At 36.3% G+C, this 25,347-nt stretch overlaps 1 protein-coding gene across 2 annotated transcripts; it reads right to left on the reverse strand.

The window, feature by feature from the left end:
- Positions 1–1,566: 1,566 nt before the first annotated feature.
- On the reverse strand, positions 1,567–24,015 carry acox3 (acyl-CoA oxidase 3, pristanoyl). 2 transcript variants are annotated; one of them, XM_084109029.1, is made up of 18 exons: positions 23,941–24,015; positions 23,157–23,333; positions 21,046–21,279; positions 20,611–20,685; positions 19,994–20,083; positions 18,540–18,683; positions 18,362–18,450; positions 18,013–18,109; positions 16,338–16,520; positions 15,462–15,584; positions 14,775–14,895; positions 14,017–14,139; positions 13,681–13,794; positions 8,953–9,068; positions 5,563–5,737; positions 5,271–5,338; positions 5,079–5,165; positions 1,567–2,276 (listed from the first exon to the last, which is right to left on the reverse strand). In XM_084109029.1, the coding sequence occupies exons 2-18, from the start codon at positions 23,322–23,324 to the stop codon at positions 2,157–2,159; spliced, it is 2,127 nt and encodes a 708-aa protein (XP_083965155.1). In that variant the 5' UTR covers positions 23,325–23,333; positions 23,941–24,015; the 3' UTR covers positions 1,567–2,156. The 2 variants fall into 2 exon arrangements, with proteins under 2 accessions (XP_083965155.1, XP_083965154.1); XM_084109028.1 differs by having other exon boundaries at positions 23,157–23,327; positions 23,941–24,002.
- Between the last annotated feature and the right edge of the window lie 1,332 nt (positions 24,016–25,347).

Consider the following 25,347-nt stretch of genomic DNA (forward strand, 5'->3'; position numbering starts at 1 on the left):
AAAAGCTGAGTAATTTTTACTTAATTTTATTGAGTTGATATTTACGGTTTCATTTCTACTCGCTTGAATTAAGTACAGATATGGAATTTACTTCGTTTTTTTAGTTCTTGCCTGAACTAACTTTTTCATGTAAATTACATTGTTTTTTTTCAGTAGTATTTACTTCACCAAAAAATCATTTTTTACAGTGCATGGCGCGCAGTACTGTGCTGGCCCATGGTTGGGAATAAATAAGGTTGTGTATATACAGTATACACAAAAGAGAGATTGATTGGCTGCGATCTGAGTAGCTTTTACACAACTAACATTTACACAACACTGGAAGTCCTTTTTTCCCCAGGAGGTTTTTTGAGGTTTGTACACGCTTAAAAGGTTCTTTTTTTTTTTTTTTGCCATGATGGTTCCATGAAGGTCAAATTACCTTTATTTATATACCGCTTTATACAATACAAATTCTTTCAAAGCAACTTTACAGTAATAAATAAGAAAATAACAGAACCAGTGATGAAAACTTCATCAATTATGAGACAAATTCCAATTCTGCTGTAAGGCATCTCTACAGAAGACAATAGTGTAATTATTCAGTTCAAGCCAGCTCATTGTTGGTTCAGTTCAGTTCAATAACTGTGTAAAGTTAATCATTTATGAAACTATAGTTCAATTCAGCAAAGCAGCAAAAGACAGAAATTTCATTATTCAGCTCGAGTCAGTTGATTCAATCCAGTTCAGTGTCGATCAAATTTGATTCAGCGATAAAGCAGCTTCACAGTGTCACCATCCAGCTCAATTCAGTTAAAGCTTTGTTCTCATCCGACAGTAACCAATAGTGATAGTATTACTGAATATGAAGTGTCTTTTGAACCCCAACTAAACAAGCCAAAAGCGATAGTTGAAAGGAACCCAAACTCGATCAGGTGAGAGAAATTAAGAAAAAACCCTCGGGAAAAACTGGATTCGCCAGTTCTCATCTGGCCAAATGAACAAACATGGTCGGATGTTCACAAGTCGGATTTGTGGATTGGAACCTTTCCATTGCACAAAATGTTCTTTATAGTAGAAAAACATTCGTCAGATTATTATAATGTTTTTACACTTCATTTTCGAACTGATCACTGAAAGGCTCTTAGGGGAAACCAAAATGGTTCTTCTATGTCATTGCTGCAAAAACCCACTTTTGGAACCTTTATTTTTAAGAGCGTACCCCAGTATCACTCTTTCGTAAAGTATACAGCTTTGTTATAATGAGCTCTCTCTCTTTAGGTTGAATGCATGCAGTATAGATCCTCACCTGCACTTGCACACAATAATAGTCCATCTTCACCCAAATCCATGAGATGACAATAACACTTGAGTTTAGTGTGCTAATGACCAGCACAATAATCTTTAAATGGGGAAAACCATCTGAATCGGGCATCTCAATTATTAACAGTTTCAAAGTTAATATGGTTTTCAAGATGTCAAACTACAGTGTTATTTCACTGTCTCATGCTTCAACATGGGATAATATATGATAATATACCGTACAGATGCACCACATTCATGTCTAAATAAAAAGACTCCAGTTCAAAGCATTTAAAGTATTTATTTTGATAAAAAGTAACAATTTATTATAATTACATTCTTGCATATTATAACATATATATATATATATATTAAACAATCATTCATCATCCATAATGGCATTATGTAAAATAATCAATCAATCAATAAAATAATCATCTCTGAACACTGTTATTGAGGGTTTTGTTATTGTTTAGTTGTTTGTGCATTCAAACAATAGGTCTGACAGCCAATAACTCAAACCTTTAATATTTATAGAGTCAAACCAAACCAATGAGTTGGCACAATGAATTAGAAAGTGTTATGAGTGCTCCTGTTAATGTTTACAGTACACCACACATATTACTTTAGGCTGATCTTAGTCAATTTTAGTGTATCTGTTCATCATTTTACAGTGATCAACATGGTTGAGATTCTTCTTGTACTTTTTAAACCTCCCTGTCTTTTTCCATAAGCTCATAACTTAATCAAGGCTGATTTTATCAATTAAAACTGTATGACAGTATTATAACATCATTAAACTGTTTGGCTTTAAGGACAAACAGATGAATGTCTGCAACGATCCTGTTTTCCAAACAGCTGACCGGCGTGAGGAGTTACAGTTTGGCTCGGAAAGATCCAACTGCAGGTTTGTCAGAGCAAAACTCAGCCCACCAAGATGGCCGTTCCAAGACGTTCTTACCCTGCATGACTGTAGACCACAGATTTTTGTAGAGCTGAAACACGAGAAACAGACAGACACTGAATTGCAAAGTCATTGATTACAAAAAACACTTGCATTGCTGGACCAAAATAAGGTCAAGCCATGCGACTTACTATCAGTAACAAGACAATAACAGTCAGAAAACAAGCATGTGGAGAGTTTTCATAAAAAAAATACTTCCCTTTTATCAAAAAAAAAAAAAAAAGAACTCAATGCCAGAGTGAAGAGTTCATTTCCAGTAAGCATGTCCCGAACTATTAAACATGAAAAGTGTCTCATTGAGCAGGGGAATCGGTATAATGGTCTGTGTGTCAGTGGGGTGTGTATGTGACCGCTCTGTCTAGTGTTTCAGTAAGGCACTGTTGATTCTTAAACTTCGAAATGAATGGCCTGCCAAACAAGTGCTGAGAGAATATGACTGGAGGAATGAGTCAGTGACCATAATGTCTAGTCATAATCTTGTTTCTGAGGGATAATGAATTAAACCCTCTTGAGGGCAGTGTCTTGCACAATGGAAAAACCCTCCAACTTTTCCAGTTTGTTTTAATTAACTGGACTGTTTTTTTTTGTTTGTAGACAAGTGGAAATAAATGCACCACCCAAAGTTCTAATAATTGTTGATTTTATTAGGTGATGTTAACTTTACCCCCCTTATGTAACGCATTAAGCTGTAATATTTTCCAGTAAATATTGCATCATCACTAGCTGTCAGTCTCACAGTCTCAACTTATTTAATAGACTAGCAGGGGAAATTATTCTGTTTAAAAAACACCTTTTTATATTTCCAAATCTGTAAACAACTTTGAAGTTTGAAGGTATAATTATGTATTTTTTCCATAGAAAGTTTAGTAAATACATGAACAGTAGCCTACTGATAAATATGATTAAAAAAAAAAATGTACAGTCACATGAATACAGTCATAACAGTGGCCTTTAAAATGTTTTAAATGTCTTTAAATGTGAAAATAACATATACTTTAACATTTGGAACAAGTGTCATTTGTTAATTTATATGCGTGTATGTATGTATGTATATATATATATATATATATATATATATATATATATATATTTACAGACCCTTTCCAAAAAATTTGAATATCATGGAAAAGTTTATTTATTTCCATAATTCCATTCAAAACGTTAAACTTCCATAGATTATAGATTCAGGGCCCACAACTTAAACAATTTCAAGTATTTAGTTGTTTATTTGTACATAATTTGGGCTTCCAGCTCATAAAACCCACGAAAACAGGATTTCAAAAAATTAGAATATTACATGAAATCACACAGTAATTACACAGTGATACCATGGTCATTGAACCAGGTTTTGGTTCTTTTGGCAGTGTGGACAGGTGCAAATCCTGCTGGAAAATGAAGTCAGCATCTCCATAAAGCTTGTCTGCTGAAGGAAGCATGAAGTGCTCTGAAAATGTCCTGGTAGACGGCTGCGTTGAGTGGACAGCACAGTGGACCAACACCAGCCGATGACATGGCTCCCCAAACCAACACAGACTGTGGAAACTTCACACTGGACTTCAAGCATCTTGGACTGTGTGCCTCTCCATTCTTCCTCCAGACTCTGGGACCTTGGTTTCCAAATGAGTTGCAAAATTTGCTCTCATCAGAAAAGAGGACTTTGGTCCACTGTGCTTTATTAAATCCAGAGTCAATGCAGCCGTCTACCAGGACATTTTCAGAGCACTTCATGCTTCCTTCATTTTCCAGCAGGATTTGCACCTGCCCACACTGCCAAAAGAACCAAAACCTGATTCAATGACCATGGTATTACTGTGTAATTACTTTGTGATTTCATGTAATATTCAAATTTTCTGAAATCCTGTTTTCGTGGGTTTTATGAGCTGGAAGCCCAAATGATGTACAAATAAACAACTAAATACTTGAAATCGTTCAAGTTGTGGGCCCTGAATCTATAATCTATGGAAGTTTAACGTTTTGAATGGAATTATGGAAATAAATAAACTTTTCCATGATATTCTATTTTTTTGGAAAGGGTCTGTATATATATATATATATATATATATATATATATATATATATATATTCATGTGTGTGTGTGTGTGTGTGTGTGTATATATCTGGTTCAGTCCTGAAACTCTATAGGATGCAGGCCGATGCTGTCTTTACATGCAGTCTGCAAGCAATCACATCATTACTGCATGGAGCAAGCTGATTGTCCTTTGCTGCCAATGCTTGCTCAACATTCAAAAAGTCTGGTTCAGCTGTAGGGTCATCCTCTGAAACCCTCTACCTCCCCCAGCTCCACCTGCCTAGATCTGCTATAGCATTTATGTATGTCTTCATTCAGCTACAGCATATCTTAGATGCTCACAGCAGCATGTCTGTATCTAGCAGTAGCAAGTCAATGACAGTTACTCTTTTACAGCTAATTCTGCACCAACACCACCAAACAAAAATTAATGAGACTGCTTAAGATTCAACATAGTAAGCGCTATTTATTCAACAAAGATACTATAAAAACACTTTTCATATAAAACATTACAATTTTTTTTTAGATAAAAACACCTGTAGTTACTCAGCTAGGACACCTGTGTGAAATTAAAGGAACTGACTTCATTCAGTACATCCACTTAAAATCACCTTGTGGCCAGTTGATTAAAAGTGACTGCAAAAATGGATGAAAAAATCCCTTTTGGAGTCACAGTAAATCAGATGATCACTTCTGCAGCTCTTGGAGACATTTGTCTGTATAAGTGATTCCACAGTCACAGTGGAGGGCTGGTGAGTAGTGTTCTTCATGTGCACATGTGTGCCTGTGTATGTGTTCTCTTACCTCACCATCTGCCTTGCCAATGGGCGAGTTCAGGATGAAGTCAGGAGGAGCGATCACATCAACCAACGCCACAGCATCATCCTTCAGCTAACACAGAGAGAGTGCAATTTAAAAGCCTTCCCGATGTTTGCATCGTCATGCACTTATTAGTGAGGGTGTCTGTATCTGAACTACAGCTAACACAACACTAACCTGCCCACACAGCGTGAGAATGGCTGTCTGGATGAAGTCAGCCGGCTGACGACCAAAAAAATAACCTCCTATAAACACAATCAGACCATAATCAAACTCAAGAAACCTTCAAAAGGTTACACTACCATCAATACCATCCAAAGTGTTTGGGTCGGTAAGACTTGTAAAAATACAGTAAAATCAGTCATATTGTGAAATATTATTACAAGTATTAATATTATTATTCAGCAGCCATTTCTTCAGCCTTCAGTGTGACATGATCCTTCAGAAATCATTTTAATATGCTGTTTACCTTGATACAGGATGGCCATGTGGTTGGTGAGAGTCCACAGGCCATAGAGAGCACAGAGACGCCCCAGCACTGATCTGAGAGCAGCTGGAGTCTGTTCATCCTTTATCAGGTCATGGAAACGCTGCAGCACTGTGTGCTCAATATAGGCAATAGCCAATGAGCGACAGTAATATACCTACAGAGAGAGAGAGAGGGGGAAAAAGAGAGATGAGTGTTTATGGAGTCAAGGGGTAAATGAAGTTGAATGTTCAACCCACATAATCACAAGCCAGGTCATGACACACAGACGAGACACTAATTAGGATGTTTATATAAGGGAACAAATTCAAAAAAAAAAAAAAAAAAGATTCACGACCTAAGCTCGTGCTTGTGTTTGTGTCTGGTTGCTAGAGACTGAGTGATTCTCTGTGTTTGGTGGTTGCTGGGTCAGTAATGTGTGTGAGGGACGTCTGTTTTAATAATTTTCCTCTTGCTCTCACTGCAGGTTTTAGGACAATTTAATCATTGGTCACCTACTGTAACCTGCTCGATCCCATTCTGTCCGTTTCCCTTCTATTCTTGTTCGTCCCTCCAAAAAGCTCAAGTTAAACTCACTCTCTTATGTGTCAGAAAGCTCATATGAAGTCAAGGTGAACAGTGTCCAAACTCCACTCATTATATCATATGGCCTTTAACTGACTACGGGCCCTATCTTGCACCCAGCGCAATTGACTTTGTACACCGACGCATGTATCATTCCTATTTTGCACCCGCGCACAGCGGACTTTTCCCTCCACAGACGCACGTCGGTAAATTAGGAAATGAATTTGCGCTCCCGGGGGCGGTTCAGCGAAAAGAGGAGGCGTGTTCCGGCGCAAACGTTCCCTGGTGATATTTTGCAGGTTTAGAAAACAATCCCGCCACTGACCAGGAAAAACCTAGTCTAAACTCAGTGGCGCGTTGCGCATGTTATTCAGATGCTATTTTAAGGGCGCATGCTTGGCCATAATCAATGTAGCGTGTGCACAACGCGCATGCACTTTGATTCTCTCATCTACACACAGACGCAGCAGTTCTCATTTTTAGAAAACCATACATTATTACAAAGAACAATATTAACACACGAGGGAAATCATTGTTGTGTCCATGAAGATGTGAAAAAAATAGGCATAAATCTAGCTTACACATTTACCCAAATTATTATACGCCTGTTTAACCGAAGCTAATTTGGGTGGGTTTCTCCCGTCCCCAATGTCACTTCTCTGTGTTTTACGGCCCTGACGAGAACGTCGGTCTCCTCGGCTGTGAACCGCTCCTGGTGTGCACCTGGCAAATCCGCCATTATAATAGCCATCCGCCATGGAACAAGCGTGCCTGCTCTTAAAGGGAATGTGAGATGGCGCTCTGATTGGTTTATTTCACGTTACGCCCAAACCACACCTATGAATAATGAAGTTACTTCAGACCAACCCATTTTAGATTTGCGTCGGGCGCAAGAGTCATTTATCCCGCCGGTATAATAGCAACAGCGCCCAATACCCGCCCACAAAGTTACTTGTGTAGCCCTACATGTTTTTAGCTAGACTAGACCCTCATAACACGCACATAGACTACTGGAATAATTAAGTACACTCTCAGGAAAAAAAAAAAGGTACAAAAGCTGTCACTGGGGCAATACATTTCCAAAAGGTACACTTGTGTACCTAAATGGTGCATATTGGTACAGTAACTTAAGGTACATTTATTAAGGTAACTTAGGTGTACCTTTTGAAAAGGTACTGCCCAAGTGACAGCTTTTGTACCTTTTTTCTGAGAGTGTAGTGATAATCATTATTAAATAATAATCTATTTTGTTTTTGAAAGAAGTCACTTATGCTGCATTTATTTGATAATAAAATTATGGGTCACTGAGAACGAAAATTTGGCTTAAAATTGTTGATTGGCTCTAGTTTTCAAGATATGCTATTGGTCAGCATATAGGACCCTTGACTTGAGAATGGCGGAGGATAAGCGAGTAAATAAAAGGAAGTGATCTCAATTTAAACCAGAAACAACTGGATCTAATGAATAAATCTATGACTGGTTTTGGACAGTACTTGCTCCAAAATTACATAGATTTTTACATAAATAAAAAATTCAAAAGATTTTTTAAATTGTAAATGTCAGTATCTGGCCACTGTATGTGTGTGTGGTGTAACGGCTGTGTTTCATTACTGTGTTGATGCTTGATTTGGTCCTACCATGATACTTTAACATCATCAGAAACGTGATGCGAGTAGCTTTCACACATCCTGCATGTGACTCTGACCCCATGGAGCACATATATGGATCTAAATGAATTCTGAATGTCAGAAAGGGTTTAAATCCTTCAAGAGGTCAGACAGCGGCCCTTTGAAATGCTCAGTGTGATGTAGATTTGTAGCTCAGTGGAACAGATATTAAGTAAGGGATATGTCTGAGCCAAGTGTCTGTTCAGTGTTTAAGACATGTATGAAGAACCAGAGGCCTGTTTTATATTAGATATAAGTCATAAACGGGACGGGACTGTACAGAAGGTATTAATGGGAAACGCAGGGTGCGCTTGCCCAATGATTAAGCCTGATACTAAAATATATTATCAAAAACAACATATCATTCTCCCATGAATAACAACATTAAATCCACATGGTGAAACATGATTCCTGAATGGATATTATATAGCATAACTATAACTTTCAGTCAAAAGTCTACTTTCAAATAAGCTTAAGGACTTTAAGACAATAGGAAAACACTGAGCACATGTGTTTACAGCACATGTGTCTATGGTTCAGGTAAATTGGCCCAGTTTTTGACATGATGTGACTGGCCTACATACAGTAGATGAACTCAGCATACATAGGTTTTTTTTTAAAACCTGACAAAACAAGAAAACTGCCTTGCTGTATTAAAGAAACTCTGACCCAGTCGCCTTGCCATAACAATTTGGCCCTTGTCAAAGTCACTCAGATCTTTATTCCTGTCCATTTCTCCTGCATCCAACATCTTTCTTACGAGAACTGATTGTTTGCTTACCATCTAATCTAACCAGACCTTAATATGTGGCCTTGTTAGGAGATGATCAATGATATTCACTTCACCTGTGACTGCTCATAGTGTTTTGGCTCATTATATAAATTAGAATATGAGAGAGAGAGAGAGAGAGACCTGTACAAGTGACCTGCACTGTATAAAATATAACTTTCTATGATGTTATTAACCATATCTGGTATAAGATGTAACATCTTAACACACTTAGAGTGAGGTACAGTATAAGGCCGCTGGGTAATTGTACATTTTATAAACCCATAGCATACCTCACCTCCCTCTGAGCTGCCAGTAAACATACATGTCATTTTAAAGTCTGATGCTATTAAAGTCAGGATTAAAACATACTTGGCTGTTGTTTCGCGCCTCAAAGTCTCCCAGTCCAGAGGATTTCTCATGAAACAGCTTCCTCTGGCTCTCACCCAGTAAGAAACACACCAGCCACTTGTACGCTGCCAGAGGCACTGAGGACAGAATACCAAAAGATACATTAAAAAGATGGGAAGATAATGTGAAACATTGAGTAAGAGATAAAAAAAATATGACAGAATCACTGATATGACAGTGGATTTATTGTTTAATGATGACAGTTAAAACAAACTGAATAGTGTAATGAACTGCAGCTGGGAAATACAATTATGTGGAAAGGGTCCTAAAAAGGTTCACTAAACAAGATAACGGAACATATATTAAACAGATATTGGAGCTATTGTTGGAAGGGGTCTGTTTTGGAGAGGTTTGGGTCACGCACAGATGTAATCATGGATAAGGTATCTGGGTGGGGACTGTGACTAAAGAACAAAGAATCTCGTGTTTTGGATGGCTGAGGTTTGGACGTAATTCTCGAACACATGACGCAGAAGTAACCCGACCTCTAGGTCCATAGAGAGATGAACTTAAGTGCATTGATGCTATAGTTACAGCATGAACTGATGAACTACGCAAAAATCCAGATCTACTGACCAAGACTGCATTAACCTAATCAGTTCAAACTCTGACATCCATGACATTCTTTTGGATTTATAAACAACAAAACAAGACCAGAAAACTGCTTTCCCATCTTATAAAGGAACTAATAAATCAGGAAACAACCAACAAACCTCTCTAAATAAGAGAACAAGTTTGTGAAAAGAATGTTGGGAAACAAGACCACACAGAGAATGAAACTCTAAGCAAATATCTTCAACACCCGATCCAGCAAATAAGTTCTGAAGAAATTAGTGAGTATGATAAATATTTTAAGGCAAATATTTATGATGGCATTTATGCATATAGCGACACTGGTTCTTGATTGTTTTTTTTAGATGGATTTAAATGGTCTCTACTAGTGTTAATGAGACTTTTTTTAATGGCAAAAACAACAAGAAGAGAGATAAAATTGCCTAAAACATTTAAAAATTGGGGGCAAAAATATATATTCATAACTTATGAAATCAAAATCTTTGATTGTTTTCTAAGCCCATTTAGTTATGGGTTTAGCCAAAATAATCCCTCAAAATAACCCTATGAAAAAGCTCATTTAGGACATTCATCTAAACATATTTTGTGTTCCACAGAACAACTGAAGTCAATAACACTTTACTTGAAGCCTTTATGTATAATGCATTATCAATGTATTCATAATGAACATTGTAATTCATTATATCTTTTAAGAAATAATTGTAACCCAAGTTAAAATGCATTATAATATTGTTTGTCTTCATGTGTTTTAATTCATTATACTTTATAAAGGTGTAACAATGAATAGATTATTGTCAGGGTTCTGTCATTTCTGTCTGGTTTGTCTCTTGGTTTGGTGACAGAGCTCTGACACTCCCGGTTTGTCATGTGTTTGTGTATAGTCTGGTTTGTTGTGAGCACATGGCTTGTCATGTATTTCCTTGTGCCATGTGCTCTCCTGTCAATTGTCTAGCCCCTCCCATCTTGTTACCCGATTACTGATTAATTTGCCCCACCTGCCTTTCTCGTTGCCCTCTTTTGTTTGCTTCCCTATTTAGTCTCCCTGTGTTTGCAGTCCTGTGCTGGTTCATTGGTTTATGTTTCCAGTTATACCAGATGCCTGTCTTGTTTTCCCCCTACAGGGTGTTTTTGTTGTAGTTTTATTTTATTTTTGATTACTTATTAAATATCCTTCTTTTTCCTGCACATGAATCCTCGCTTCATTATTTACCATTCCGTGACAATTATATAAAGTATATAACAATGAATAGAAAACGCGTATGAGCCAAAACATTATGACCACCGGCCTAATACGCTGTTGGTCCTCCACGTGCAGCCAAAACAGAGCTGACCCTCTGAGACATGGACTCTACAAGACCCCTGAAGGTGACATTAGCAGCAGATCCTTCAATTATTGTAGGTTGCGAGGTGAAGCCACCATAGATTGAACTTGTTGGTCCATCACATCCCACAGATGCTCAATTGGATTGAGATCTTGCAAATTTGGAGGCCAGGCCTTCAACTCTTCATCATGTTCCTCAAACCATTCCTGAACAATTGCAGTGTGGCAAGGTGCATTATTAAGCTGAAAGAGGCCACTTCCAACAGCAAACACCATTGTCATGAAGGGGTGTACCTGGTCTACAACAATGTTTAGGTGGCACAAGTCAAATTTATGTCCACATGAATGGCCGGACCCAGGGTTTCCGAGGCAAACATTACCCAGAGCATCATACTCCCTCCATAGGCCTGTCATCATCCCACACTGCTTCCTAGTAACATTGTTTCCCCAGGTAAACAAAAAACAGACAACCTTTTCCACTACTCCAAGGTCCAGATCTGACGTTTGCATTCCCATTGTTGGCACTTTCTACGATGGACAGGGGTTATTATAGGCACTCTGACTGGTCTGTGACACACTCCTCCCATAACCATCAATACAATTTTGAGTGACTTGAGCAACAGTAGACCTTCTGTTGGCTCGGACAAGATGGGATAACCTTTGTTGCCCTCGTGCATCAATGAGCCTTGGGCGCCCAACACTCTGTCACTGGTTTGTGATTTGTCCCTCCTCAGACCACTGTAGGTAAATTTTCACCACTTCTGACAGAGAGAAACACACAAGCCTTTCCATTTCAGAGATACTCTGACCCAGTCGCCTTGCCATAACAATTTGGCCCTTGTCAAAGTCACTCAGATCTTTATTCCTGTCCATTTCTCCTGCATCCAACATCTTGCTTACGAGAACTGATTGTTTTCTTACCATCTAATCTAACCAGACCTTAAAATGTGGCCTTGTTAGGAGAAGATCAATGATATTCACCAGTCACTACACCTGTGGCTGGTCATAATGTTTTTAACATCAGTGTATATTTTACATATAAGTATTACAACTGTGGTTACAATTAATCATGAGATCTTACAATGCATTAAAAGGTGCATTACAAGGCATAATACCTATACCTTAATACTAGGATTCAAGTAGTCATACAGGTTTGGAACGACATAAGAGTGTGTAAATGATGACAGAATGTTAAGTTGAACTATTTCTTGTGTGAATTATACTTAGTTTGCCTGAAGTGGACTGATTGAAAACATGGACTGTTATAGGTACAGAAGAGGGTATTCAAAGTTTTGATGTAAAACAGCTGGGGCGAGTAACAATATTAAAACTGGTCTAGCATTTAAAAACTCCCTGGGTGCTTGTCACATGATGCGATAGGTGACAAAAGTCAGTTAAAACCCAAGCAGTCCACTCCCTGTCCTCGTCCAATTAAAACGATGATCCTCTGACCCTTGTAACCAGGCAACAATGATTTGAGTCACCAGCTGAGGAATGAGGTCAATAAAGAGAGCAGATGTTTAACAGATGTGCAGCTCAGTTGATGTAAAACTCTCCCACTAGAGCCGTCTGCAGCATCAAGGAGCACTTTTAACAGTAAACCACACAAAAACACAGCGTGACGCAGATTCTCACATTCTCTCTGTGTGCGGTGGAGGTGTGACGATTTATGTATTAGATAATGTGCTCTCGAAAAAAAGCACTGTACACACAAACATCTTGTATTACACAAAACCAGCACCATGAAAGTGGGATATGAAAACGACACATGAGGCTCAGCTTGTTTATTTGGCTTCCTCTGAGAGTGAATGAAAAATGACTCTATTAAACAAAACTAATGCTTCTCTAGCTGAATAACAGAACTGAACTAGATTTGCAGTTCCTGAAGAAAATACCAGTGCTTCAAAAGAAAAGTATTACAATTTTAGGTTGTGTAAAGTAAATTCTGCACTGGAGCATTGCACATTTTATAGAATCAACACAAAAATGTTTTGAACACCGTAACAACACCATGCTTACAGTGTGTATATGGTTCAAGAGATAAGATCAATACCAAATATGGAGAGATCTTAATATAGTATGGACATATTACAATGACCTTAATCCGTCTTTACATTTTAATCTTAAATTTCCTTAAAATAAGTCTGAGAAAAATAATGTGTTAATTTCCGGAATTAATATTATCTGTGGAAAATAATGAACACAATACAATTCCTGAAGTAGCTTTGCTAAAGTCTTTTCCACACATCTTTAGGCTAGCATTAAATTACATCAAAGTCATTTCAGTAATTGTTAATAAATGATACTAAATAATTACTTATTTAATAAGTATCAGTATTGCTATCAGTGATAAGGCCATTAAAAAAGTCATTAAACAAACATTTAAAATATCAATAATTTATATTATCTTAGTCTTTGTTGTTTTTACATTAATTTGGAGATTCAGTGTGAAATATATTTATAATTACAAATTTTAAAGTTACGTGCTATTAATGAGGATTGAATTACAGAAATCTGTGCGATTATTTTTTTTTTTAATTGACCAACAGTCCTACTTAAAATCCCAAGGCTGAAATTATCCACAAATCAAAGTTTCAATGGTAAAAGTTACATTACGTGTAAATGTAAGTTATACGGTTTAAGCTGAAAAATAAATAAATACATAAATAAAAAGAGCACCAGAGGAACAGAGGTACCTGAGGTGAAGTGAATGCTAGATTAGTAATGTGGTTTGTGCGTGTGGTTGTGCATTTATGTGTCCCTGTTATGGAGAATGTAGTGTTAATGTTGCGTACCGGCTGAGTTCATGCACTCTTCCACTGAGCCAACTGTGAACTTGCTCTGCAGAATGCTGCTCATGTCCTCTAAAAAGTTCACAGTCTCAAGAGGGGATTCGATCCTTCCTTTACCTTGATTGAGGAAAAGAAACAGAAAAAGCGAGACATTTCAAATCTACATCAGACATAAAAATAATTCTTTATATTCTGCATAACTCTAAAAAAACAGCATGCAAAGAATGATCTGGATGTCATGGTTAACAAACATTATACAACTGTCATTTTTTCTTCCTATTGAGAAATTGTTGAGAAACCATGATGGACTATAAAGAAAAAGCTGTAGTGTGTAGAGACCTTCCTGTTTGTGCTGGAGCCAGCTGAGCAGATAGTTGCTGGTCTGCTGCAGGAGAACGTTGTTGTCTCCCTCATAGGTGCAGTTTGGGTCATTGTCGTCGCGCAAGTCTCCCAGCCGGTTCACTTCACACGGATAGATGATCAGATTAACAGATAAACACAAGCTGAACTAAAAGTTCTTCTTTTGATATTTGACGTGGTGTTTATTACAGTGGCCCAGTAGTGCACAACATAACGACACAACAAAAACAGCAAACATAAATTAACAACATCGCAGAATCAAGAATCAGAATCAACACAATGGAAACAAGCCACAACACAATGGAAACAAGCCCAAAGGAATCGCCACGAACAACGGAAATGGTCCTATGTGCGCACACACAAATGGGGACTATATACTTTTACTGCACTGGGCCTTTTAAATTACACTTTAAATTCACATAGTTATAAATAACTTGGCAAATTTCAAAAAGCAATAAGTGCAGTTGAAGGGGTTATGAAAAAAAAATTGTATACAGTAAAAACAAATGTCCAAAATATGGATCATATTAGACCATTACCTATAATATTCTCATTGTGTTGTGACTTGTTACCATTTTGGTGTGACAATTCAGTTGCATTGTGACTTGTTTCCATTGAGTTATGTCTTGATTCCGTAGCGCTGTTTTTTTTTATTTTCATTGTGTCCTGCACTACTGGGCCACCGTAGTTTATGCTTCCATTAAACATTTCCATTAAAGATTTTAAAGATTCCTTACTGGCAAGGTAGCCGTGTCCTCCACAAGCCTCCCGACATTCCTGAATGCCTCGCTGGGCTGTCCACGATCCCAGAGGTTTACTAGCGCATGACATGGCATGGATCTCTCTGCCCAGTTCAGCCTGAGGAGTGACACACACAATCTATATGTGATCAAATACGTAAGGGTTAATGCACGACGAGGTGTCCATTATCAGGTTTTAATGGACGACGGCGAGGCGTGAACCGTCCGACGCGCAGCGGAGGCCATTAAAACCTGATAATGGACACCTCGAAGGGCATTAACCCGCTTATACCATGGTTACTTACGAAAGAAAGAAATATTTAATCAATTAATAATACTTTAATGTGTTTTAGAGTAAAAATCGTGAGGGTTTTTATTTATTAAGTCGAGCGCACTATTTAATATCTCCCGTATACAGGCGTTGCCAAGCAACGTGGCCACAGCGACCAGACCGCAGCAGTTGATCAGTGAGTTTGAGCCAACGCAATCATTTAGAACTGTCATCAGGCAAATTGACGGGACGCCTTTCCTAGGTGTACATTATCACTTTTTAACGGACACCCTGCAGCCAATCAGAATCGAGTATTCACCCAGACCATGGTATAATAGAAGATTACGACTTTCTGAATTTCAGATGTTTTGTATGCTCATATTTTCAGCATATTTAAAGCATATGATCTATACCTGTCTGTCGCTTTTGTCCTTCATTAGGAGTCCAATTTGAAATTCGACAAAGTTCATTAAGAAGGATCTGGTGAAGTGCTCCAGCGCGTACACGGCAGCCAGAAATGGGATAAGACGCCATTGCTGAAACAGGATGGAGCACATGAACAGGATGGGTCAAAAGACAAATAGCTTAAAAGCAGTGAGTTTGATCCAAGAACTACAAATGAATGCGAGTGAGAAGTGTAAGAAAACACTCTCCAAAAAGATTACTGCTGGTCATATCCCTACAAAGGCATATTAAATGTTTAGCACATTTTTAAATGTTTCCAATATGCCAGTTTCACTTTTGGCCATTTAGTGAATTTAATAAGTATGAATTTTGATAAATATATAATGTGTGTGTGTGTGTGTGTGAGAGATTAAATATCTACTGTATGTATATATCTATATGTAAGTAAATCTCTCTCATCTCTCTCTCTCTCTCTATATATATATATATATAAAAAAAAATATTTTAAAGTTAATTTATTTACAGTCACTTTATTTACAGTACATGCAGTTACACTGAAATACGAGAAATTTGTGAGTATACAAGTACATAAACAAAGTGTTACCATTATATATGCAGATGACAAATACTAAAACTGATACATATGCTCACACTGGATTTTTGTTTATTTATGCTAATTAAATTACATTACTTTTCAGTTACATTTGAAATTTAGCTTTCATTTAAAAGCATTTAATAAAAATTTTCTTTTTTTTAGTTAATGATAAATTAAAGGCAGATCATGACTAAACAAAGGCAGATGCAACAAAATAATTATGACTTATCCACAGATGTAGTGAAGAACTCCTGAAATGTTTCCACTGGAGTGTGTCAGTATTCTGTACCTGTAGCTGATATTCCAGCACCGGAATCTCCTCATCCTCTTTGGGCCCGAACTGTCTGCGTGTGGCGGAGAATCGCACAGCCACAGTCACCGCCAGCTTCAGATTGACCAGTGCCATCCTCGTAATGCCCACCCTGCCTCCTGACAGAGCCCCTAAAGACGCCCCAAACCGCTTATTGGGGTCCTGTGAACGTGTACGGTAAGGAAAAAGACAGGATGGAAAGACACAAACCAAACCACAGAATAAAAGAATGTGAGGAAAAAGAATGTGAGGAAAAAGAAGGGCAAACGAAATCTCATTCATTCATCCTCAACCTCTCGCCTCTGTTTGTTTTCAGAAAAAACCCTTTATGTCTTTCTGTCAGTACCATTGGCTGACGGCCTGACTTTTCCTGTGATTAAAAACTCCCTGTTTGTTTGAAATGAAAGCATAGGGATTCCTTCTTGCACATCTTGCATAGCACAGCACAGCAGCTGGAATAACAGACACTGCACCACTGCGTTCTCTCACTGCAGAGCGACCAAAGGGTTTATAGCCCGCAAGATGTCTACACGGATACGCTCTAAAATGGCTCTATTATTTCCCATGTACATCAATAAAATACTGTTGCATTGCACATAACCTATATTATATATATATATAATGTATTTATTTATTTTAAAGGTGTGTTAAAGAATAATTAGTAGCAATTTACAATAAGGTTCAATACATTAACATTAGCCAATGCATTAGATATCATGGGCTAACAATAAACAATAATTTTGGTAACACTTCACAATAAGGTCTCATTTGTTAATATTAGTTCATGCATTAACTAACATGATCTAACAAGGAGCAATATAGTTTTACAGCATTTATTAACTTTTGTTAATGTTCATTTTAGTTCACAGTGCATTAACTAATGTTAATAGATACAACTTTTGATCCTAAAAATGTATTAGTAAATGTTGAGATTACCATTAATAAAGATAAAAAAATTATGTATTGTTAGTTCATGTTAACAAATGTAGTTAACTAATGTTAACAAATGAAACCTTATTGTAAAGTGTTACCATCATTTTTACAGCATTTATTAATCTAGGCTAGTGTATACATCAAAGAGATCCCTGCGGTCTTCCGATCAGTCTCTTTTAATGATTCCAAGATCTAGATTAAAACATAGGGGCGACTGTGCTTTCTCGATCGCTGCCCCGAAACTTTGGAATCTGTTACCCGTTCACATCAGATTGGCTCAGACTATTTCCAGTTTTAAAACATTGTTAAAAACTCATCCATTAACTCAGGCTTTTAATTCCTCTAGGCGTTGAGTCAAAATTCTCTGTTGCTGTTCTATGTTGTTTTTGTGTTGTCTATGTATTTATTTATATTTTTTATCTCTGGATAAAAAATCCAGAGTTTTGGTGCAACTGCAGTTGCAATGAATTGTGCTATATAAATACAAGAAAGAAAGAAAGAAAGATAGTGAGAAATTAAAATATACTATTGTTCATGATTAGTTATTTTTACTGAAAATCAACAAACAATTAATAAATGCTGTTCTTTTGCTATTACTAATGTTTATGTATATAGTCTTAATTGCAAAGAGATAATACAGATAATAATTTCTACAGTGTAACTGCAATAAAACATTGAGCTTTATGTAACTATTATTAGGCAATTATATAATATTGCTTACTTTAAAAGGTGAAACGTAGCGCCCATCAGGCGTAACATCTCCTGTTTTGTTAAGCAAGTTTTCCCGAGGTATCCTCAGATTGTGAAACACTGCAAAACTGACAAAAACAAAATCAATTATTTATTATGCACATCAAAATAAGGGTTTTTTAAAATGATTTCACTGAAAAGTATAATGAGGAACAACTTTTCCATTATATGGACACTGGGCATAGGGATATATTACAGAGATGAAGTGAGACTCCGAGTCAGATGGAAATATCCATTTATGATTTTCTTTTACCGCCCTCTAATGACCAAACACTGTAATCACAACATCTCATCAGTCCACAGTCCAGCATTAAACTCACCCATTATCCAGACCGTTCTGACCCAGTTTCTTTCCCATATCCCCAACCATCACTCCTGGCATTGCCAGCAAGGTCTTTGGGTCCCTGACCTATTGAATTAAATGGCATTAAAACTGCTTTAGTCACAGCTGCTCTAACAAGACAAGAAAATGAACTGAAAATGTACTTTCACACATACTTGGACTACAAAAGAGTGAAGGCCGTGACATTGTCCATCAGGGGTGTAAAGCTGTGCAAATACGACTGAATGAGTGGCTGTCTTTCCCAAGTTCCCTACCCAGAACTTTGCTGCTTCAAAGTCTGGAGAGTTTATCACAAACTCCTGCGGATTTTAAAACAACATACATTAGCTGCTGTAGGACCATCAGGCATAATAAACAGAAGGAAAACAATTGTAAAAACCAGGTCAAAGAATCATGAAAGAAAGGTGGATTGAGTTATAAGGCTACGTTCAGACTGCTGGTAGATGTGGCACGAATCCGTTTTTTTTGTTGTTGCTCACATGTGACTCAGATCTGTTTTTCCTCATGACAGTGTGAACAGCACAATCGATTCCGATTTGTGCCACTTCCATATGTGGTACTAAATCCGATACAGGTCAGATGTTTTGCAATGTGACCTCATTCTGAACCATCATTTCAGAGTTCATGCAACTTTTACGTCAAAGTCACTCTAGAGCAACATTCGTCACAACTCATGGTGGGACTCAACGATTTTACATACACAAAGTTATCAAGACAGTTGCAGAGGGGAAGGACAGTGATGTGCCAGAACTCACACGTATTACAGTGACAGCTCTATACAGAAGCAAAACACGAGGGCTCGTATCATAAATGTTTTAAAACTCTGCTCTCTTTTTTCGTATCCTCGTCTTCGTTTTTTTTATATTGCCTGCGCATAAATTCGCTGGCTTCGGTGTCAGATCACACTATAAATCAACGAGTAATCACTTACTTTAATGTCCTCTGTGTTTACTTCTGTATGACAGTGTGCTGCGTGACGTCTTTTAATCGTTTATCGGGTCATCTGTTCACACAGTGATCTGTTTACACTGGAATCTGATATTGGCCACATTTAAAACAACAATGTGAACAGCTTTAAAAAAAATCGGAGCTGAGCAATAAATCAGAATTGAGCACTAAAGATTGCAGTGTGAACGTAGCCTAAGAGAGTCATAGTAGTCAGAGATATATTTTTTAAAAGGCTCCATATTGTCAGATTGTGAATTGAATTATTCAGATAATGTGAATTAAATATTTATGTTGGTAACTAATACATTTATTACATTAATGCTATACACACATAGCATTTATTATCCATCCAATACTATTTAAGAATAGCATTCATTATTATGCCATTGGTAACTTACTTATATTGTTTTTATTATATTTATTAGTTTAATATTTATTACTTATTATTAAATCAACATTTACCAAGATTAATAAATCAACAGTCGATGTCCAGTTATGATTTGTATGGGCATATTTGTTTAATCTCATTTAAAAAAAAAAGTTATAAGCAATGTGCTTTTCAGTGATATGTTAAATTAATGCAATGTATTGAGACTTCTGTTATATCTATATGGTTACAGGTAATGGACTGTTCACACCATCGCATCTGGTAGTAGAGTACCTGAGTGCTGGGGTCATATCTGGCTGTTGTCCTCATGGCTCTTGTGTTGCTGCCATGGCTCAGCTCTGTCAATGAAAAGCATCCAAATGTCTAAACAGAGAGACACAATATTAATTTGCAGTCAGTGGCTCATGTGGGTTTCCATGAAAAATGTCAAAGGTAACTCGCTAGTTTTTACACGCACACACACACACACGCACGCACGCACATGCAGAAATACGCAGCACCTTGGAACTTCCTGTTTATGGCTAACTGAGCTTGTGTTTCAAAATGTTCTAGTTAAATGGAAGGTGAATAATTACATGTGAGACAGTCATAGTCATCATAAAATCATACTATAATACTTTGAGCAGCCAAAATATGATAATCTATAAAAGCAAATAATAATCTTACGTTGATCTTTAAAAGCAAATATTAAAACAGCATTTTCCCTTAAATAGTGAATTGTAAAGTAGTGACAATCATTAAGCCAAGCCATCCATATTTGCTCTGAATGCAATCAAGATATAGTGCACATTTACTCAGCACACTGAAGCTTTCAGTCAACAAATATTTTATGGCTGATATGGTTTTATATGTGCTGCATTAAAAATAAAATAATAATAATAATCATTTACCGTCATTTGCTCAATGTCCTTCACAAACTTCAGGTGCCTCTGAGATCCTGTGTTTGCCACTGTGGCTCCAAACATCTAATATGTTTGAAAACAAAGGGTTTATGTTTAAAAGGTTTTTTTTAAAGAAATAATCATCACAAATAATAATAAACAATAATGCATGATAAAGAGAACGCAATTATCCACAAAAAATGCAAAATATGAGTATCAAGCAATCACTTCTGTGTGAGCTTTATATGGGGTCATTCGTATTTTGTAAGGATTACAAACTATTCCGGGGAGGGCAGTGTGTTACCATAAATTTTTTTCTCATTCCAGAAGCCATTTCACTTAGATATAAATAACAATAGGGAAGAAAAGACACTTGCAACTTCCGTTTCAAGCCGACTTTAAGCTTTGGGGGTTTTTGGAGGGCATTTGGTGAAATGGGCTCACCGCTTTGTTAAGGAAGTACTTGGCTCCCAAAGACCAGTCATACATTCCCACGCAGTCATTGAAGATGGTCATCTTCCAGGGATTCTGCATGGCATCATCACGTGTTACAAAGTCATACTTAAATAGCTGTTTACAGCGGCGGAAGGTGAGCTCTCGCTTCTGCTCCACTGGGACGTCCTCACCAGGCTGCCGGGCAAAGAGCGGGTCACTCTCCAGTGTTCTGAACACGTGCTGCTGCTCAGAGAGAGAGAAGCAGAAAGAAATGACTATCGACTAGAGATGGGAGAAATAAAGCTTTTCGAAACCATGCTTCGACTGAACCAACTGTTTAGCAAAATGAAGAGCTCAAAACGTCACAGGTTGGCAGCGCCTGCTGGTCAAAACACTATAAACGCAAAGAAAACTCAGCCAAAACATTTAGAATTACAGCTTTTACAAACCAAATGTTTTCATGAAAGTGTAATCAATTAAATGTAATCTACAAATATAACTGTTCTTTTATTAATGTGTAGTGCTTATTTTGTGTGTCATTAGGCAGGCCTTTTTAAGCAATTCAATATTGTAAATTAAAGTATGTAAATTCATTACATTACATAAATTTTTTTTTTTAAATTAACCCACATTATAAAACTGGCATGATATCAGTTAAAACTATTAGACATTTGTTTATGTGTTCACTCGATCACTGACATCTAGCAGCGAACTGTTCGAATTGTGAAATGCTCGAAAGGTTCGAAACAGTATGACGTAACAAAGACTTATTTGCTGAAATAATGACTTGTGGTGAGTTTGAAATGGGCTCCAAAGCACTGATTCTTAACAAAATATTTGTAAATGTTTCAAAGCTACATGAAGCAGTGTTTCGAAAGCGCCCATCACTACTGTGGACATTCTCAGACTGGTCAAAAGGAGGAATCGCTCATGTGAAATTCAGCTCAATCCAAAAAAAAATTGTTTTTATGATTTGGACTAAGCGCACTAAATCCATAGGGTTGTTAGGACAGATATGTGATGAACTTCTACTTTTTATTTATAAAGTTGACAGCTTCCCACTTTATATTGTGTATAATTGCTGTTTAAAAGAGGATCTTTGGAACATTATGAAAATCAGGACTTGGTATGCAACATACAGTACAGGTCAAAAGTTTGGAAACATTACGGTTTTTTTTTTAATATTTTTGAAAGAAGTCTCTAATGCTTATCAAGGCTGTTTGATCAAAAATACAGAAAAAACCCCCCAGTAATATTGTGAAATATTATTACAACTTAAAATAATAGTTTTCTATTTGAATATACTTTAAAAAATAATTTATTCCTGTGATGCAAAGCTGAATTTTCAGCATCATTACTCCAGTCTTCAGTGTCACATGTGACATCCAGTCTATCACATGATCCTTTAGAAATCATTCTAATATTCTGATTTATTATGAGTGTTGGAAACAGTTCTGCTGCCTAATTTATTTGATGAACAAAAGGTTAAAAAGAACTGAATTTATTCAAAATAAAAAAAATATTTTCTAATAATATAAATCTTCTTTACTATCACTTTTTATCAATTTAACACATCCTTGCTGAATAAAAGTATTGATTTATTTCAAAAAAAGAAAGAAAAAAATTACTGACCCCAAATTACTGACCAGTAGTGTATATTGTTGTTACAAAAGATTTCTATTTTTAAAAAATTTGCTTCTTTTTTTTATTTTTATTTTTTAAAAATATAAAAAAAATATTAAGCAGCAGAATTTATTCCAACTTTGATAATGAATCATCATATTAGAATGATTTCTAAAGGATCATGTGATAGACTGGAGTAATGATCCTGAAAATTCAGCTTTGCATCCCAGAAATAAATGATAATTTAAAGTATAATAAATTGAAAACCAATTATTTTAAATTGTAATAATATATCACAATATTACATTTTTTTCTGTATTTTTGTATTTTAGAAACTTCTTTCAAAAACATTAAAAATAGTAATGTTTCCAAACTTTTGACCTGTACTGTAAATATGGTAACAATGGTATAAAAGCAATCTTAGTCACTAAATGTGTACTTTTCTTGGACAAAAAATAAAATAAAAGGATGAGCAAAACATAATCATCTTACTGTACCTTGAATGCAATGATTTCATCCCCCTCCAGAAACCGCATCATGTCCTTCCAGCTGAAGGATGCTCTCTTCCTGTAGATGTCCAGTGGACCACTGGGAAGGTCTGGGATGCCCTCATCCATTTTCTCTTCCAAAACGCATTTAGCGTCTGTGATGGCTGGCACACTCATGTCCTGAAACTCAAAAAGACAAACATAATCAACTCAACAATGTCCACAACATATTTCTAAGATGATGATTTTCTTAAGGATGATTTTCTTTGCCTCAGTAATCAATATGTCAGCATATTATTCTTATGCTACACCTTCTGGATACCCAGAACTGTAAATTATTTCATTTCATTGCATTCATTTACAATACTTAATTTCACAAACTAACTCTATTTATCATGTGCAGCATTTGTGATCTAAGTTAGTTATATCAGGTCAACTCAATACAAAGTTCAATGTCTGTTACAACACTCTCACTAGATCAAACACAACAACAACACGTTTTTTGGGATATTTATACACTGTTTGCGATGGGTTAAAAGAGTAACATGGAAAATATAAGTAGAGATTGTTGCAAAAAACATACAGATATAGATATCTGAGCTCAATATCAAAACAAACGTAAGTAACGTTAACGTTACAACCGACCATTTATTACTGTTCTTGCACGCTATTTAACGTCTATGTCATTTAACCACTCATAAACAGTAAAGAAAATGTTTTAAAAGTGAATGACGATTTATCTTCATAGCATTAGTTTGAATAGTACTGCAATGAAATAACATTAATGTCTTACAGTCTTGTCCTGTAACCTCCAAAGGCAAGAGCTACTAAACTCAACAGCAGCAGAACACTGCCCCTTTGGAGGAGGAAGTGCTCATGTGACCACATCCAACCAATCAGAGAAGCGCTGCTGCTTAAAGGCGCACTGCAACTGCGTGCTCTGTGAATGTGAAAGTCAAGGAAAGAGGTTTCTAAAGGTGTATACCTGGAGGAGTGTGATACTTTTGGGATTTTCAGACAGTGGTAAACAACAGGATATGTTGCCAGACAGAGACAGTATTGTAAGGCAAGGCAAGACAATTTATATTTATTTATATAGCACATTTAACACACAATGGTAATTCAAAGTAGGCCTACTTTACATCAAAATATTATTCTTTAAAAAAATCATAAACAGAAAGAAATGAATATAATAAAAAGTAAGAAATAAACATTATTACAAATGTATTCTGCACTTTTAAAAGTAAAGAGAAGAATATATAATAAGAGAACACAGGCCGAATCACAGTGCATTCTCACAGTGCAATCACTCATTCAGTAAATACACAGCTACACAGTGTTTAGGCCTGGTAATAATAATAATGAACAAACAAACAAACAAATAAATAAAGCTATTATAATATTTCACTTATATTAACTAAAATATTCAGAAATAAAGTATTTTTTCCCCGAGTCATTCTGGCACACACAAAAGTCCTTGTTTTGCGTTGTTAGGATGTGACAACGCCAGGGGTCGCTGTTATGCAGCTCTAAAGAAAGACACGAGAGCTATATATGGCCGTTTTAGCTTAAATTGTAGCCTAGCGTTACTCGTCGTAATTGCATTTTTACTAGTAAGAATTCAGTTAGAGAGCTCTCTTATTCAATTCTTACTAGTAGCAATTACAATTAGAGAGCTCTCTTATTCAATTATTACTAGTAAGAATTACAATAACAAAGCTCTCTAATTCAATTCTTACTAGTAACAATTCCAATCAGAGAGCTCTGCAAATGAATTTTTACTAGTCATATGTCTCCATTGACTTCCATTAATTTTTCATTACGGAGCTCTACAATTGAATTGTTACTACTAAGATTGCAATTGCAGAGATCTTTAATTCAATTCTTACTTTAAGAATGCAATTGCAGAGCTCTTTAATTCAATTACAGAGCTCTGCAGTTATACATATCTTTAATTCGTTTTTTACTAGTAAGAATTTAATTAGAGAGCTCTCTAATTGTAATTGTTACTAATTGAATTGCTCTCTAATTGGAATTGTTACTAATAATTGAATTAGAGAGCTCTCTAATTGTAATTGTTACTAATTGAATTGCTCTCTAATTGGAATTGTTACTAATAATTGAATTAGAGAGCTCTCTAATTGTAATTGTTACTAATTGAATTGTAGAGCTCTCAAATTTAATTCTTACTAGTAAAAAT

This window comes from Abramis brama (genome assembly GCF_963993115.1).
Source record: "Abramis brama genome assembly, chromosome: 3".
Classification (NCBI taxonomy): Eukaryota; Metazoa; Chordata; class Actinopteri; order Cypriniformes; family Leuciscidae; genus Abramis; species Abramis brama.

Excerpts from the sequence above, each read along its gene's own strand:
- acox3 (XM_084109029.1), bottom strand. The coding sequence starts at position 23,324 with ATGAGTGTGCCAGCCATCACAGACGCTAAATGCGTTTTGGAAGAGAAA. Across the intron at positions 18,684-19,993 it reads GATATGACCCCAGCACTCAG|GAGTTTGTGATAAACTCTCC; the intron begins GTACTCTACTAC and ends TAAAATCCGCAG. Across the intron at positions 5,166-5,270 it reads TTCTCACGCTGTGTGGGCAG|CTGAAGGATGATGCTGTGGC; the intron begins GTTAGTGTTGTG and ends TCTCTGTGTTAG.